This window comes from Montipora capricornis, chromosome 14 (genome assembly GCF_036669925.1).
Source record: "Montipora capricornis isolate CH-2021 chromosome 14, ASM3666992v2, whole genome shotgun sequence".
Classification (NCBI taxonomy): domain Eukaryota; kingdom Metazoa; phylum Cnidaria; class Anthozoa; order Scleractinia; family Acroporidae; genus Montipora; species Montipora capricornis.
This window is the reverse complement of record NC_090896.1, coordinates 21,500,861-21,519,479: the sequence shown is the minus strand read 5'-3', so window position 1 is coordinate 21,519,479 and position 18,619 is coordinate 21,500,861. Positions and strand designations below refer to the sequence as shown.

The window sequence follows — 18,619 nt, the reverse complement described above, 5'->3', positions numbered from 1 at the left end:
ATAAATTCAGAATAACAGCAAATAGTTGGGAAAAGTGTAACTTGTACAGCAGCATCCTGTACCTTTCTAAAATGGTAATCCAGTTGCCCACAAGTGATTTCCCGAGGACCATTTTTGTAGGGAGGCAAGGTGGCTTAGCGGTTATCTATCGAGCCTCCCACCACTGCTAGCCGGTGTTCAACTCTGGCCCCGGCTTGCATGTGGGCTGAGTTTCAGTCGATCTCAAGCAACCTGACTCGAGGGTTTTTCTCCCTCATCAAAATCGACTCACAGCTAATTAACATCTAGCTGTGGCGCTGTGCTCCGACATCAACATGGACTGTATAGCGGCAGCCAGAGGCGCCCTTGTATGCTTTCAGCCCGATATCGTGAGCTGCGCCCTTCGTAATTCAGTCCTCAAGACTGCAAGTAAAGGGCGATTAGCACTGCCAATTATCGATCTCAGGAGACGATGGCATTCTGTGTCATTGATCATGGATAACACCACCTTCACATTCGGGGAAAGAGTCTCTGGGAGCCACCGGGTTAAATACTGGATCTTACCGTCATCCGTCTGAAGTTTGGAAGAATTTTAATGAACCATAGAGTACAATTTTTACAGCGGTTTTCAATTGAGTGTCGAAATTGCATTGGTTTTGCATTACTTCACTCAGTGATTGGTTCAAAGTTCTCGCACCATTTTGTCAACCAATCAGAAGTGACACCAAAACCAATCGTGCGTGCACATTTTCCTGCGCTTTGTGTCGGCTACGTGTAATTTCTTCGAGTTTTGATTGGTTTACTGGATTGTCTCCATCTTTTTTGATTTGATGTACAATACAAAAACAACTTGTTTTTACCTTTGACACATTGATTTCCCTTGATAACCATTGCAAGAAGAAAGCTAAATCAGTTGATCCTGGCGTGGCACCCACAAAGTGGAAAAACACTCCACAACCACTGCAAAAACAAGGGAGTGAGGGGTCAAGACAAAATTTGTTTCAAACTTGGCAATCAAACAAGAAAACAAGCAAACAGCGATGAAACATTGGAAAAAAATGACTGTCGTCAATGCTTACGATGCCATACTTCCATGAAGATAGGCAGAGGGCAAAAGCAAAAGTTATCCTTGGACTCGCCTTTTAACCAATTCACCCCTGAAGCAGCAAATCGACGAGTAAAGTCTTTTAAGTCTCACTTTCAGGTGGGAAACGGTTAAACGGGGCATAGCTTTTGAGTGGACCAACATGTAGAGGTTGTTGATGGAAAAGAACCATAATTTCTTTACAGAGCTGCCTATTAGGTGTTTGCAACATTTTCAATCAATTTACTTTCAAACCAATTTCCGCACTTTTTTGTTCACACAGAGATAAACTGTGTACATAAATTTACCTTGCACTCATCAGTTCCCCTCTGTCAGCTTTAGCTATGGTGTCATTGGCACTCTTTGCCATGATAGCTGATTTTCCAGAGCCAGCATTGCCAATGAGGAGCAGAGGAGCATTCGATTGGTCAGTCATTATGTAGTTGTCTATCTAAAAATAATAATATTCATATATAAATAACGATACTGATTTTGATTATACATTTCTAGTTAATTCTCTTAGTTAAACAAAAAGCACCGTTTTGCAAGAATTAGAAACACTTTTTTTCAATGCTGTTTGGATTTTTAAAAATGAACAAGATGTGCACATGAACCCCTTTTAGACAATGAGCCCTTGGTAGGGCTCAGTCTGATAGGTTTTGGAATAAAGGTCAAACTAGATGCTCCATGAGCGTGAACTGGGTTGCCTGTGGTACGTGTTACACAAAAACACAAGGCACTAAGTTGGGTGGTATTGAACAGTAGTGTTCCAGTAATTTTTTTGAGTGGGGGGGAGGGGGGTGATATAGATCATTTGAGGGGTCACCCAGCCGTCATGCCAGCAACGGCCCTTTGGCACACACGTTCACATGTTGAATTATTATGTAATGTCGTGTCCCGTTTTGAGGTCTTTTCTTTTATAAGCTTTGGTAATAAATTCAGTTCAAAGATAACAAAACACACTCTTGAGAGAAACTCACTCCTTTCTTCTTTAAAGGGGCTATGTCACTCAAAATGATATAATTCCATGATTTGGGGTGCAGGGATGGTGCAGTGATGAGAGCACTCGCCTCCCACCAATGTGGCTTGAGTTCGATTCCCAGACTCGGCGTCATATGTGGGTTGAGTTTGTTGGTTCTCTACTCTGGTTCTGGTACTCCGGTTTTCCCATCAACTGAATATTTGCCTTGATTTGCATTAATTGTTAATTTCAGTTTACAGTTCCCCCAATTAGTGCTACAGCGCTAGAACGACTAGACACTTAATAAGTTGCTTTCCTTTCCTTTTTATCTCAAAACACCCAAAGTATAGAGAATGAAACATTGCAATAACCACTTAAAACTGTTGAACAACATAAAAGAAATACTGCAAAAGGAAAGAGAAACACTGATGGACATAAATGTACAAGATTGAAACGGATTACATTTGGGTAATCTTGAAAAAAGTCGACCCGACGTTTTTCAAAATTATGACAAATCGCCTCGATAAAGGTCGCTTTTTTCTCAGAACCATTACGTTTGTGATGTAACGATAATTTTATCGGTAAGGAAATTCTACATTAGCATTTTCGAGTTTTAACTCGCGATTAACGAAAGATTTTCCCAGAACATCTTAAAATAAGGTGACTTAGCCCTTAAGTGAAATACTCTGCAAAAAAAACTAACTGCGAATTACTCTGACGGACGTTTTCCTGCATGTCATGCATGTCTGCAGTAGCCCTAAGCAAACGTTTATGCTAAACACTAAGGAAGGACTGAACATGTTGTTTCCGCTCCATAATTTCTCTTCTTTTCACTCTAATCTGATGACAGTTCAAGTCTTTTTTGGTTTACGTTTGCACCAAATCAGTGGTATTGCAAAAGCCGGGAGTTACGGTGTAGCACTTTTATTTCGCGGGGTTTAATTTTTGAAGATTTTGCGGATGTACTTAATCCGCAAAAATAAGTTCCAGCAGAAAAAAACACTAGCAAAATTGAAAACCGTTAAAACTTACTCCCGTTGATAAAGTAATTTGAGTAAGGGTTGGGATATCTTTAGTTAAGGTAGTAATATGAATTAAATAATACTACCATTTGTGTCAATCCTTGAATCGTGACAAATTTTGTGCAAATTTCTACTTTTCAATGGTAGTGGTTTGTACGGTACGTTATGTGTCACTTTTGACGAATGAAATGTTGGCAGTTATGTCATGAAAGTGACAATATTTTTGGCAACATACCAGTATATTTTGTTTACATCCTCTTGACATTTTCAGGTTTTGCGTGAGAGTAGAGATATTTATGAATCTGCCTTGAAGTTCTGAAGAGTTGCAAACATTTATCTTCCATGAGTTCTAAGCATTGCAGATTAAGCCACTATCGTTCGAGGGGTCGTTATCTAGTGTGAAAACCAATCTTCTTAAAAGGACTAATCCATGCAGCTTTCGTTATTTCAGATTGTATCAAGGCCCGGGCTTGTCTGAAAAGTGACTTTCTTTGCAACAATAATGAACAGCAAGAAACTAAAAAGACTGAAGAAAAACGCTTTTGTGTGATGATTAGATAAAACTCCATTTGAAAGATACATCATTACTAAGAAGTAAAGAAAAATTAGAACAGAAAAGATACATGATTTAGCTATTATGAGAAAAAAATACACGAGACTAAAGTGAAATTGGAAAGATCGAGGAGGAAATATTTCTCTCTCTAGGGTATTCTGGATACACACACTTCTGTATTTCGTGGAGCATTTGAAATCTTCCTCTAAAGCGAATCAGAGGGGTACATGTAATTTACATCCTTCCAAACTTGTTTAACTTTGCAAAACAAGCAGAGACGTTGTCAGGACAGGCCAACCAAAACCCAGATGCTCTTACAAAAAATGTGAAAAGTTGAAGAGCATGCAACAAAACATGTTGATATGCCACCAAAAACATTGTCAATTTCACAACATAACTGCCAACGTTTCATTGGTCAAAAATGATACATAACCGGACAAATCATTAGCGTTTAAAAAGTAAAAGTTTGTGCAAAATCTGTCATGCTTCAAAGATAGAAGCAAATTGTAATAAGAATTTTACTCACATTGTTGTTGGACAACATATTTAATCCACTCATCATTGTGACTACATGTAGTTTTCTCTGCCAATGAAAATGTACAAAATGTATCTAAACTTATTAACTTGCGTCGCCATTTGACAATGTGCGTTTGAGTTTTCTAAGGGAAATGGTGCTGATGTGAATAGCAATTCTGACAAAAATTTTTAACAGGATTCATTATTTGTGGAAAAGAGATATATTTATTAAAAGGTGTCATGAAAACTAACACTCACAATCTAAGGCCTTAGACCTAAGACCCTGGGGTCTTAATTTTGGTACTAAAACCTAGTCTTAGTTGTTGTTGTTGTTGTTGTTGTTGTGTTGTTGTTGTACATAAGCTAAGACCCTTTGTAAACAGTGGACATTACAGGAAAGGAAGTGGAAGTCTTGTACTATGAAAAGTAACTAAGACCCTGGTCTTAAATTGTGTAGTACAAAAGATAAGACTGGGGTCTTCGTTCTTAAGTCTTAGTCTTCGTAACATCCAACCTAAGATCCTAAATAATTTATAACGGAATTATTAAAGTTGTTATATAGTTTCTGTTGTAAACTGCTTTGTTTCTGTTTATACTGATTTCAATGTTCCTTATAAATAATGTGTCAAGGTACTAGGGTATACCGCTACTAGAATAGCATGCATATATACCCTCACCCCCTAACAGATGATATTTGATATCCTAATTGTAATAAGCTTGTAAGGGGTGTTACTAAACACAGGAATGGGATGGAATATACCGGAATAAACTGGAATATGTCTGAATGAGACAGAACAACACCGAAATGAAACGAAATGAACAAGAATAGCACCAGAACAAGCCGGAATAAAGTAGAATGAGACCCAAATAAACTGGAATATAGTGGAATGAAAATGCCAAAATTTGGTGTTCTAGTTAGCGCTGACCAATTTTCAGTTGTTTCTGTCAGCTTTTGTTGTGTCATGTGATTCCCTATGGGAATTGCATGTGTTTTTGTCGTTTTTAACATTTAGAGCACTTTGGTCGTGAGAAAAATTTAGTTTGACAGATATATCTGTCGCTAAATTATTTGTTGTGGGAGTAATTTTTTTTCATGAGCAAAAACACATGCAATTCCCCTAGGGTATCATGTAACACAACAAATACTGACAGAAAGAACCAAAAATCGGTCAGCGCTAACGTAAAACACCAAATTTTGGCGTGATCAGGATTATTCTGCTATATTCTTGTTTATTTGGGTCTCATTCCGCCTCATTCCAGTGTCATTCCTATTCATTCCGGTATATTCGGGCGCCATTCTTGTTCATTTCATTTCATTCCGGCATATTCCGGTTTATTCCAGTATATTCCATTCCATTCCGTTCCTGTGTTTAGTAATGCCTGCTTGTGAGTGAGACAAATTTAGAGATACTTACAGAAAATCACTAATGCCTTATATGTAAAATTATTTGAGTCTTCTATCACATACAATTAGAAGATTGATCATCTACAGCATCCTTTTACAGTTTGCGTGATTTGCAGCAAAATTGTAGACTTGTTTGCGTGATAACAAATGAGTATAGTGACAAAACAACTTGAATATACACAGTGGTTGCAACCAGAGAATTAACAGATTGAGTTTGTCCTTGTTCAAAATACCCGGTCTTTAGTTTCTATGCCAAGAAGTAAGCATCGACGAATGTCACCGGGTTTTGTTTAAAAACAAAATTTGCCTTCATAGTTCATAGTTTTGGACCTCTTCAAGATATATCCCTCTCAAAGCAGGTAAAGTTGAACCCTTTCAAAACAAGTTTGCTTATAACTCTGGCTTGTTAGTGGGGCTGGACAACCTGCGAGCCAGCGAGTCATGTGAGTCTCTCATTTGAGTCTAAGCACTCATTTCAAATAGTGCTGATAAACAGTATTTAAGTATAAGCAACTATTTTAAAATGGTTAGCTTTCAATAACTGCGTGACTTGCATGTTGACTAGAATACTAGCTTGCATATTGACTTGCATGGTTTGCCATGTTGGCTCGCATGACTTGCATGCCTTGCACATTGTCCTCACTTGTTGTTAGCTGGCAGCAAGCAACTATTCAGGCCATTCAGGAAAAATAGTTGGCGAGTTGAAAAAAGACAAAATCTTTTGAGAAACACTGCAGCTAAGTAGCCAGCGGATGCCCTGAAGGTGGCTACTTTTTTCCTGGAAACTGGCTAATTTTGACAATCCTACTCTAGTAATAATTTACGTGACAGCCAAAATCACATGGCATTCTGAAATCATAAAAGTTCTACACACAAATAAAAAAAAATTAAGATGTTCTTTAAAGGGGAATAAAGAACAGTCTTCTTAGACATAATTAGTTTCTGACTTAAACCTATTAATTTTTTGAAGCAGAAATGGGGAGGGATGCTCATCAGAAATTTTAAATTAAACCCCTATAGGAGACCAATTTAGGCGTGGCCCAGGCTTTTGTTGACCCCTAAAAGAGACCATATTAAAACATACCGTGACTTTTACTAATGGCAAAGACATTGTCATCTAATACTTTCACCTACGTGAAGAAATGTAAAAGTGTAACTATACACTTTTATCTTTCTTCACGCGCAACCCTAAAGGAGAGCTCCATGGCTACATTGCGTTTTGCCTAGAACACCTTAATTAGGTAAGACTAAAATCCGAAATTTACACCCTGAAGCGAGATGACGAGCATTCCTGTCCTTTTTATATGAGATCACTGATCGCTTCACTGAAGTGAAAGAAGAGCCCTTAATGTACAGGTACCTGTATTGTATAATGGCAATGACACACTTCACTGTTCAGGAGATACCAAAAAATAAAACATCATGTATGGTACCCACAATTCAATCAAAGCTTTCAGAAAACAAACATGGATCATTGAAGGGCACCCCTGTAGAGTGTAACTCTAAAATTGAAATTCCACAAACAACAACTAAGCTTATTGTTTTAGTATTGCTTTACAGAAAGGTGAAAAGGATAGACCTAGTGTGTCAATCATTATCTTTATACTTTAACACAACATACAGTAACTACGGTCTTCAAATTTTCACTGTGACTATGCTAATTCAGTGGGAGAATGAAAGCTTGCATATCTTAAGGAATAATAAGCTTCAGTGGGAGTTTCATAATAAAAACCAGGGAAAACATAAGGTACATGGAGTGAAAACTCCAAGAGATGTAGTCTGTCCAACAGACGTGATCAGACAACTGGTGATCCAAGTGATGATCAAACAGCTGTAGTAGCCCTCAATGACCATGAAATACATGTAAATAGTCAAAAGAAGGTTGCAATGGTCTGGTAAATCTGATCTGGTCTAAAAGTAGACACAAGTCAACCTTTTCAACTTACTTTGAATGTGAAAACAGGCATTTCTGTCCAGTAGTTTACATGCAAGCTGAGCTGTGGTTAACTCTTTCCACACTACAACACCTTTCATTGCACAGAAGTACATGTTAAAAAAATCAGTGAAAACAGAAATGACCTCATTAAGTTATAACTAAAGGAGGTGTGAAATAGGTACGTTTATCTGCTTTTGAACAAGGACTCATCATCACTTGATAAAGACACAATCCAAGTACAGTAGTTTCATCCCAGAAGACAGATGTACGTGCTCGCAAAAGGCATTTCTCCTGCCCTAGATGGCCTTGGTGTATAATGTTCAAGACTTAAAGTCTGAGAGTGGGAGGTATCACGATGCGGTCTCCTTTTAGTACTAAGCCATCCTCGATTGTCAGCTCCTCTCTGAAATTCCAATAATCATGGAGGGATTGGGGGCATTCTTCTCTCCTCTGTGGCCATCCCCCAAAGACCACTTCTTTTAACAACGACAATGTAGGATCCTTCCCTGTCTCGTCACGGATCTGTATTCTAAAAATTTCTAGTAAGTCCTACCGGTGCTATTCATGAAATTCTTAGATGATGTATGTTTAGCTAAATTATTGTCGATATTTCTTTGTATAATTTGTTCTTAGCAATAGCAGGTCATCATCAGCTGTATTGACCGAATGCAAAAATGGCCGCCAACAAATTATTATTTTGTCTTTGTGTTAATTAGCCTAACTAGCCTCGTTCACACGCGTAAAATTGAAAGAAATTCAGGCTGTAAAATGAGGCTAGTTAGGCTACATAACACAAACACAAAAGAATAATTTGTTGGCGGCCATTTTTGCATTCAGTCAATAGTTGCCAATTTTAATTACCTGCTTTTATATCAAATAAAGTACTGATTGATTGATCGAGTATCATTATAATCTTCTGCAGCATCCAATATTTTGCTTTGACTGCATGGGGAATAGAGGAAACAGAAATTTTCTTTTCCAAGAGTTGTAGCAGGTTCAGATAAATAAATAAGTAAATAAAATAACTAAACAAATTGAGATTTCTCTATTAAAGACTTCCTTATCAGGGGGACCATTGATTGTTACCGGTACCCCTAAATAGTAATAATGTACCCCTACTTCGCAATAATAGATTTTTCTTTTGCCTTACATTTCACGCAACTTTCAGAGGCCAGCAATATTAATTAAGTTACATTGCACTAATATTTTCTATCATCAACTTGTAAAAAGAACTAATTCTCTTCATCAAGGGTGCAGGTTCGTTATTAATGTTAAAGGGCTGTGTCACAAAATTAAGCCGAAAAAAAAAAAAAAAACTACTTAGAACACTGAAGGAAGATTTGAATAAAACAGCAAATGTGAAAGGAGACAGGGATGAGCAAAATTGAAGAAGATTAAAATGTATTGTGTTTGAGGTTTTTGAAAACTGTTCAGTTTTTCAAAGTTGATCTCTGTTGTTTGTAACTTTAATTACGTATGCTCAACAGACATTTTTTCCTGGCATGAAGCTTTGGTTTGTGTTGTTTAAAAGTACTTTCTGAGTTAACATTAAGATGTATATTGAGAACATATATATTATACATATTAGCCCCTTAAAAATAAGATGCAATTTCTCCATGTTAAAGAAACGAGGGCAAGGGGACAAAGAGCATTTCCTCATTGATAGGTAATCTGCACCTCATAGTTGCAAAATATGCCCTTTTGGGACTCCCCCTAAGGCCACAAGGGAGCCTACAAAAATATGTCCCACTTACCCTGTGTAGAAGAAAACGACTCATGGATAAAATGATGTTGTAAATCACAATGTCGTGTCTTTTTTTTAAAGCAGCCAATTGGATTGAATCAGTTACATGTAGTCACACCACACATTAAATGGTACAATCTGATTGGCTGCTAAAAAAGGATGACAAAGTCACAGTAAATTATTTTTACCATTAGCAAAATTAACAGTCAAGTATATAATTTATTGCCTTTAACCCTAACCAATCAAGTGCAACCTTACTACCCTGCAGCAGTGCGTTGAGCATATTTTCTTACGGAACACCAGAAATGCTTAAAGCAATCGTAGGAAGACATGAGGTGTTGCATTTTACATCGTGTTTTATGAAGCAACCATCCTTTGGTGACAGCATCACATTTGAAGGGACTGGAGTGAACATCACAAAGAAAGCAAGGAATCTAGGTGTTATCATGGACCAGGATACTGGTAATAATTTGTCATTTAGTAGTCACATCAATGAAATTTGCGAGAAATCTACTCTCGCCATCAAATCAATAGGACACATTCGGAAATATCTTTTGCTAGACGGACTTGAAACGTTAGTTAATGCCCTTGTCATCTCACAATGGACTCTTGTACATAATTGTCTTTTGTATGGTATTCCTAAGTATCAAAGGGATAAACTCCAACGAATCCAGAATACTGCAGCGAGTCTTGTGATGGGCCTAAACATTCAGATCATGTTATGCCTCTACATATTTGTACTAAAGATCTTGCACTGGCTTCCAGTAGAACGGAGGATTGAATTTAAGATTCTCCCAATAACGTACATGTACATGTATAAGAAGACTATACATGAACATGGCCAGTCTACAGACTACATTAAGCCTTGAATTGATATGTATCAACTGTCACAAAACTTTGAGATCAACATCACATTCACTATTCTGTCCTCGAAAACCTAACCCTGAAAACTATGGGTGTAAAGCTCTTACTTTTGTGGCACCGAAATTGTGGAACTCCCTACCGGAGGACCTTAAGAATTCCAAGACTCTAACCTGTTTTAAAAACAAGCTGAAAACTCATCTTTTTAGGAAAGGGCACGTAGTTCCCGGTGTTGTGGTCTGTCTTCTGTTGTATATCATGGTTGGGAGGGTAAAAATTGGCGCAAGCTGTTGTGGCGCTCTGTCAGCTTGACTGGCAAAGTTAATAACTTAAATTAAAGCCGTTTTATTTTAGTAAGCATTATTGTGAACTTCATTAGTTAGATGGGGATTTTAATTGTATTCTGTTTAATCATTGTAAGGCACATTGAGCTTTATAAATGAGCCATATAAGAATGCATTTATTATTAATATTATTATTATTAATTGATTACTGAAATAAATATAACACGAGAATGAAATCGCAAAGAATTGTTAGTTGTTGGCCACAAACTGTTTGTGATAAACAACCAATGTTATTCTTTGAAAATTTGCTCTCAGCTTTGACATGAAAGATGAAAGAAAACAGGAGAAAGTAACAAAATCTTTAAGCTCTTGGAAACCAACGACATAGTGCCTCCAGTGAAATTAACAAGATGCAAATAAATTAGCCAATTTAAAAAATACCATAATACTCTTTATCTGTCCCACCACAATTTTGCATAAGCAATAATTGTTTCCAAGAGAAAATAAAAACAAAAACAAAGAGTATTATGGTATTTCTGATATTGGTTAATACCGGTGCATACAAAATAAGAACTTGCTTTACGCTTTTTATTTTGAATACTTATGAGCTAGTTGTGTTAATTTCTTCACTTCGATCTGATTACAAGGACATGAAATCGTTGAAATGGAAAGAAACCTTTTCTTTCATTAGTTTTTCGTGATATTAACTCAGCTTTCTGCTAAACTTGCCTTGAACAACTCTCAAAGCAAAGAAACACTAGAAAGGTTTTAACAACACGGGTTAACTTGACACTTGACCAAGGATTGTCATTTTCAAATAAAAATACTAAAATTATTTAATGCCAATATTTTAACAATTATTGGACGACGGTGAGAAAAATATCGTGATTTGTCAGTGGCGAGTCAGAGGCTGAGGCAAATAATACTTGATCTGCAAGACACTGACAAATCACGATATTTTGCGATAACGGAGATCAATAATTGTTTTATCCTTCGATCACCGAGTTTGTTTTTTGTTTTTGTTTCCGAGAAGCCATAAGCGCGTGCTGCCTTGCAGAGTCGAGTAATGGCACCAATCAATTGGTTTCCTTCTCAGCATAATTATATTTGTAGACTTCAAATTGTACTTACAGTCAATAACACTAGGCATCAACAGAGCTGAAGAATTTCACAGTTTTCAAAGCGTATCCCGACAAGTGAAGCTTTGGTGTAAAGCTCACCATTCTTTTTTCTGGCTTCAGCATAAAATCTCTTCAGTACATATGCATTCGCCAACTTGTCCTTCGCGTTGATGGCACAAGCGACTCTTCGTCTACCTTTCTTTCCTTGAGATACTCTCGAAATACGTTGAGTGCAACTTTTGTTCCTTTCCTAGTATTCTCACTGTTCTTTTGATCAACTAAAGATGTCGAATTATTCTCTGACAGCTCGGAGAACCGATCTGCCATTTTCTCACAAGAGCGTGATGTCAGCTGCGCATGAGCAGAATATTATTTGCAGCAAAACACTTATTTGTAGGCAGTTATCTGCAGGTAAAGTGGTGGGCTCTCGGCCAATGAAAAGGAAGGACAAAATACATCGAATGATAATTTTAAATATTCATATTGTATAATGTTATCTCTATACAGCTGCAAACTTTAGAGGTCAATTATCCTTGTTGTCACTTTCATCATCTGAAAGAACTATTATTACGTTAGATCTGTCCGCAGAACTGATTTTTGCTTTGGGAGAACTTCTACCATACTTGTTCAATGATAATGAGGATTTTGATGACCATAGTGGATCTCTTTCACAATGCAGCATTCCAAAAACAAACTCATTCTTAAAGTCAACAAACTCGAGCGCCAGTGACATGGAGGATTCTGAAATAAAGAAGCCACACCAGGTAATTAGTGGAGCACATATCATTGGGAACAATGCTAAAGATAGTGACAAAAATGATGTGACTTTGTTCCAAGAAGTTCCACGGTTCCTTTAGTTATGTCTGATGTTAATTCTATTGTGATGGATTCTTCTTTTACAGTACCTCATCATAACAGGCTTCATGACATTCTGTAAAATTTGTCTGCTTCTCAGATTTGGCCACACATTCAAACAAAACAGGAGAAGACAGTTCCATAATACCACAGTTAAGTTCACTTGATTGCAAAGGATGTCTCTTTTAAGGAGACAAATACAAAGGAAAGATTAAGACAAAAAATATCGCTGCTGTGATCGTTCTATTAGTGCTACTGATTGACCACTGTCAATGGCCTTTCTCCCAGGCACAAGAACAGATCAGGGAACCCTTCCTCATCTTCATCACTCTTCACTTTCCTTTCTAATCAAAAGTCGTCTCATTGTCCACCACTAGAATCTAAGGCCCATGCATTAGAAAGCTGAGAAAGTCTTTTTTTTCTTTTCCCTTCAAAGTTGTTTTCTTGGTTTGAACTTTCAGAATCACTTGTACTCCCATGACCATTTCCACAATTTTTCAGGCGTCCATAATGAGCATACTTGTTAAAAACTTCATCAAGAGCTCTTTTGCTCATCCTCTTGTTCTCCTCTAACTTCTTCAGAAGAGACGAATCTCTCATGGCAGGGTCATCCCTTGTGAGATAGTCATCAGTTAAAAAACAGCCAGAATTGTTTGCAAAATCTAAGCGACGCCTCTTTTGTAATTTGTTACCAAAATTAACATACATAAATACTTCATCAGTAATGTCTGCAAGGCCCTGAGGTGCTACTTTCAAACCATGCTTTTTCTTTGCTTCTGAAATGACAGTGCTAATGTCATGTCTATCTGGAAAACAACCTTTTTTCTTTTTCAAAAACCTGTTAACAGCTCTGTCAATATCTGGAAATCCTGTGGGGGGGAATCTGACTTTTTTCTCTGTTACCCACCATGTCACAGAGGTTCTGCATTTAATTCTGCATATTTTATTCCAGATTTGATTAAAGCGATCTTTTAATCTGCACTCTTGAATATAAGTGCTGTCATTCATGGTCATCTCGTCCAAGGTTAGCTCCGCTTGATTTAAAATCCTTATTCTTTCGTTTACGTGTTTCATTTTGTCTTCCAGTCTTCTCAGCAGGCGCTTTCGTTTTCTCGGCGAAAGCTCACGTGTAAATTTTGATCTCGTCGACTCATGATTGTTTTCGCTGATTTTTCTTCTCTCTGTTTTATTCCTTTGTGTGGGCCCTTTTGAATGTCTAGAAGAAACAACTGAACTACTGCTTGGTCGAGGAGGTTCGACCTTGACCGGTTTAACTTCCGCGTTTGTGTCGATCGTTAAATGAACGATGTTCTTGTTTTGTCCCGTCTCCTCCCCACTTGAGTATATCGTGACCTCTTCGTTTCCTGTGTTACTAACATAATTAACTGTCGTTGCACTTTTCTCTTCACCAGATTTCGATTTAGACTGACACTGCCTTGAATCGGAACCAAGAAGCGATAAAATATTGCCTGTAAAAATATAAGCGTTCTGTTCAGCAAGCGCTTCCGTTCTCCACCTGAGTGACTTTTTGAAATTCGCGGACGAAACGAACTCTGACCGAGCATCCCTAAATTTCAACCGAAGTAGGATGAACTCTTCTTCAGAAATCAAAGGCTCCACTTTAGAAGCAAACGCTTTAAAGAGCTCCTCCACATCTGCATCGTCCTCCTCGTCGCTGGACACGACAATGATCGGATCGCTTAAAGATTTGTTCTCCCCTCGTTCCATTTCAAACACGTTCCGTTTCAATATGGCGTCTGCGTTTTGTCTCTCTTTCCTCTCCATATTTAGTACAAAATGTCCAAATTAGGAAATAAAAATACAATAAGTTACCAAATATGGTAAAAAGACGAAAAAATACGCGCATACATTTTTCATGCATAATGTATGATAATTATGTCAATTTCGCTGGACACGACAATGATCGGATCGCTTAAAGATTTGTTCTCCCCTCGTTCCATTTCAAACACGTTCCGTTTCAATATGGCGTCTGCGTTTTGTCTCTCTTTCCTCTCCATATTTAGTACAAAATGTCCAAATTAGGAAATAAAAATACAATAAGTTACCAAATATGGTAAAAAGACGAAAAAATAGTTTTCTGATTGGTCGCGCTCTTATAATTAATACGCGCATACATTTTTCATGCATAATGTATGATAATTATGTCAATTTGACACTAAATTTCCTCCGTTTTAGGAGAAAGTGTTTAAATTTTTAGTGCCTTAAAGGCGGCGAAATACGAGATACAAAAATCCTCAACTTCGCGCGCAACATTGTTTCGTTGCAAGTTTTGGTCGATGTCTCCCGTTTTTCACCTTGCGTGATCAACTTGTCGCGCAACAAAAACATTTGTTGCGGGTTGAAGAAAGTTGTTGCGAAAAGTAGAGCGCGGATCTACTCTAAGCAACAAATTTTGGCTTTGTTGCTCGTTTTTCATGAAGCTGACAACTTGTCGCGCAACAAATGTGCTCGTGCACTAGCAAATCAACCAATCAGCGCCATGCATTTCTTCAACCCGCAACAAATGTTTTTCTTGCGGGTCAAGTTGATCACGTAAGGTGAAAAACGGGAAACATCGAACACAACTTGCAACGAAACAATGTTGCGCGACAAGTTGAGGGTTTTTGTGTCTCGTCTTTCGCCGCCTTAAGGGGCCAGAGACGGATTTTTCGTGCATTGTTAAGAAAGTGAAATGTTACTCCGGTGACTGACGTCATCATATCATGAGCTGGCAAGAAAACCCACTCACAAGCAAAAGTTACCACACGAAACTGTTGTTCCCATCGAAGGTTTTTCCTTGCCCTTCCTCGCGCTCGTTCTTACATCAACTGCGCATGCGTAAACGAACTGACTTCCGCTTTGAGAAAAAGCTAAATTTCCGGCTGTCCACCCGGTCTTTAAATTGAATTAATTTTTTTTTACATGACATGTTTCACCCCCAAATGCAGAATATAGCTAAGCATTGACCGAATGCAAAAATGGCCGCCAACAAATTATTCTTTTGTCTTGGTGTTAATTAGCCTAACTAGCCTCGTTTTACAGCCCAAATTCTTTCAATTTTACGTCTGTGAACGAGGCTAGTCAGGCTAATTAACACAAAGACAAAAGAATAATTTTATTGATATTTTCAAATCATCTTTTTTGAAAAAGTTATGGGTATTTCAGTATCGTTTATGTCTATAAAAAGAACATTTTCAAAATAAAAAGAAAACCAAATACAAATACAAAAACAAATACAAATTATCAAACCACCGATTAAATACCCAAATTGCGTAGCACGGAGACAAATTTAGAGTTTTCTTTTGTTGGTCACGTGACCATGGGCGTCGCATGATGACGTCATATTTAGGGTCATTGACTTTCAAAAGTTGGAAAATGACCAAAATAATGCCAAATTCTCTCAAATTCCTTAACCATTACATCCTTAGCAACGCACCCTTAAAAATACGTCAGCGGGCCCTTAAGTTTATGAAAGAATAAGGAGAGTTTATGGTGGTTTTGGAAAACCCAAGTGCGCTCGTTAATATAGAACTGCACCCGAGGGTTGGAAATCTTACCGGAATCAGTGGACCAGCAAAGTGAATTACTACAAGTAACTACAGTACAACCCGGATAACTCGAAGCCCAAGGGAAACGAAAAATAGCGGGGGTTCGATTTAACGAGACTAGTGTTGAATAGCCCATGTACAGCTGCCTACTCTCCGCAAAGAAGACAAGACGCTCCATAAAGCGTACACTGGGTTGCTTGTGGTACGTGTTACACAAAAACAGAAGGCACTGCAGCATTCCAGTTAATTTTTTCAAATGGGGGCTCATTAAGACCATTTGAGGGTCAACCACATGTCGCGCTAGCAGAGGCCCTTCACGTTCACACCTTTAATTATTTTGTAATGTCCTGTCCCATTTTGAGATCTTAGTTTTTTAAGCTTTGGGAATAAATTCAGTATAAAGATAACAAAACACGCTCTTGAGTAAAACTCACTCGTTTCTTCTTTAAATAAATACTATTAGTCTACAAAAAACTAACTGCAACTATTGCTCTGACAGACGTTTTCCAGCACGTCATGCATGTCTTCCAGCTGCACTAAGGAAACATTTATTGCACACACTGAGAAGGAAACGAAAGGAAGGAACTTTATTTAAGTCTCTAGTCGTTGTAGCGCAGAAGCACTAATTGGGGACACTGTAAATTGAAATTAACAATTAACACAAATCAAGTCAAATTTTGGTTTTTGAGGAGAGGGGAAACCTCTCGGTGCAGAGTAGAGAACCAATAAACTCAACCCACGTATGACGCCGGATCTGGGAATCGAACCCACCACTGCGCCATCCCTGAAAGGACTGGAGATGTAGTTTCCGCTTCATAATTCCTCTTCTTCTGATGCAAGGTCAAAACATTGTTTGGCTTTACGTTTGCACCAAAAAGTACCATAAAAGCCAGGCGTTAACAGAAAAAGACAAGAAAAAAACATAGCTTTATATATAACTCTGAATCAAATTCTCATCGAAAGATTAATGATCGTAAAAATACGAAAATTTCTGACTTTTATGATGTTTTGTCAAAAGGAAGAAATTGATCACGTGCTAGGCAAACATAAACGTGCACGTGATCACCTTGTGTCCACAGAATGAACTAAGGGAAAGAATGTTAAGGGCCCACTCACGTATTTTTTGGGGTGCGTTGCTAAGGATGTAATGGTTAAGTAACTTGAGAGAATTTGGCATTATTTTTGTCAGTTTCCAACTTTTGTAAAACAATGACCCTAAATATGACGTCATCATACCACGCCGATGGTCACGTAACCAATAAAAGAAAACTGTACATTTGTCTCCGTGCTACGCAATTTGGGTATTTAATCGATTGTTTGATAATTTGTATTCGTTTTTGCATCCAGCCAAGCATGGTTTCTTTTTATTTTGAAAAATGTTTTTTTCATAGACATACTGAAATACCCATAACTTCAAAAGAACTGAGATGATTTGAAAAAATCAATGCCTAGCTACATTCTGTATTTGGGGGTGAAACGTGCCATGTAAAAGAAAATTAATTCAATCTAGAGACTGCCGGAAGTTTAGTTTTTTCTCAACCCGGAAGTCAATTCGTTTACGCATGCGCAGTTGGCATGAAGTTGAACATGTTGAACCACCATGGCGAGCGTATCAGATTGGTTGCGAATTGCGCTACCTGATTTTATCCGTAACACTGAGTTTACTGGTTTCATTAGAAAATCCAGGACCGCATTTTTTACAGCGGCTTTTCTTTTCAATTAATATATCTTTAAATATTATGTATTTAGTATGTATCTGTATATGCTATGTATTTTAGCTGTAAATGTAATGTCTCGAAGCAAGAGAAAATGAGGGGACAGAGAGGGAGGCTGAGGGTGTTGGCCGGGATATGTCATGTCCACGAAAGTCGAGCGAAAGTCTTTGTTTTAGCGGAAGTCTGTCTTCCGAGACGTCCGCATGCACAAACGCCAAGTGCACTTCGTCCGCCATTACATGAAATCCTTTCTTTTCTTTCAAAAATCAGACCGAGGTTGACCTGCATGAGGACGTCTCGGAAGACTTCCACTCGTCTAAAAATAACTTTCGTGGACATTACATATCCCAAGGGCTGGACCGGGAGCTTCCTTCTCTGTCCCCTCATTTTCTCTTGCTCGAAGATATTAGCTCTTGTAGTTATTCTGAAATTCCAGATGAAATAAAGTCTATGCATGCATGTATGTATGTTACCTTTAGCAGGGCGCGGGCGCACACTTTGTAATCTGCGACTTCAGTGCTTACCATATGGCAGACAAATTGACTTTTCCCTTGTATATTTAAGCCATCGAAATTCTTATGCTAAATTGACAAGGGCGGTTTGGAGCTGTGAGTAGGCGAGGGATTTGCCTCATATGGTTTAGGGGCCGACATATCTCTCTTAAATGCCGTACCAGGAGGCGAGGTCGGTAGCAGAAGGCAGCAAAGGGGCAACTGCGTCCAAAAGCGATCGCACGGGCCGAAATCGCGGGATGACTCGTTTTGTGCTCCTGCAGGAAGACAGAGTACCAGAATCTATTACAGACCTCTTCAATATAAAGACACAGACAAGATCGTCTCGCAATGGCATCCAATTCATGATTTCAGGACCTACATGTAAGTATGAAATTGGTAAAGAAAGAGTCCAATCTACAGTGTATATAGGGGTCCCGTCATCTGGAACTTTCTCAATCGCATTGTTAAGTTTAATCAAAGTATTAATAAGGACAGTTTTAGACAAATGTTGAGGCAATTTTCTAAAGATTTAATAATTTCT

General features: G+C 38.0%; 2 protein-coding genes across 7 annotated transcripts in view; both read right to left on the bottom strand.

Moving 5' to 3' along the window:
* LOC138033642 (uncharacterized) overlaps positions 1 to 11,607 on the bottom strand; it is an 18,324-nt gene extending 6,717 nt beyond the window's left edge. Inside the window, exons 1-4 of one of the 6 annotated variants that reach the window (XM_068881433.1) lie at positions 11,477 to 11,585; positions 4,126 to 4,182; positions 1,372 to 1,514; positions 840 to 939 (exon numbers count right to left, since the gene is read on the bottom strand). In XM_068881433.1, the coding sequence (XP_068737534.1) occupies positions 840 to 939; positions 1,372 to 1,514; positions 4,126 to 4,161 (279 nt within the window). In that variant the 5' untranslated portion in view covers positions 4,162 to 4,182; positions 11,477 to 11,585. Of the gene's footprint in view, positions 1 to 839; positions 940 to 1,371; positions 1,515 to 4,125; positions 4,183 to 7,466; positions 7,864 to 11,476 lie in introns of those variants that run through there. The other 5 variants (XM_068881431.1, XM_068881432.1, XM_068881437.1 and 2 more) reach the window with 5 other exon arrangements.
* On the bottom strand, positions 11,430 to 14,079 carry LOC138033641 (death domain-associated protein 6-like). Its single transcript, XM_068881430.1, has 2 exons — positions 12,372 to 14,079; positions 11,430 to 12,207 (listed from the first exon to the last, which is right to left on the bottom strand). Exon 1 carries the CDS (start codon positions 14,047 to 14,049, stop codon positions 12,682 to 12,684), a length of 1,368 nt encoding a protein of 455 aa, XP_068737531.1. The 5' UTR covers positions 14,050 to 14,079; the 3' UTR covers positions 11,430 to 12,207; positions 12,372 to 12,681.
* Between the last annotated feature and the right edge of the window lie 4,540 nt (positions 14,080 to 18,619).

What these genes read in the sequence shown, in the direction of transcription:
- LOC138033641 (XM_068881430.1), bottom strand. Translation starts at nt 14,049, where the DNA reads ATGGAACGAGGGGAGAACAAATCTTTAAGCGATCCGATCATTGTCGTG.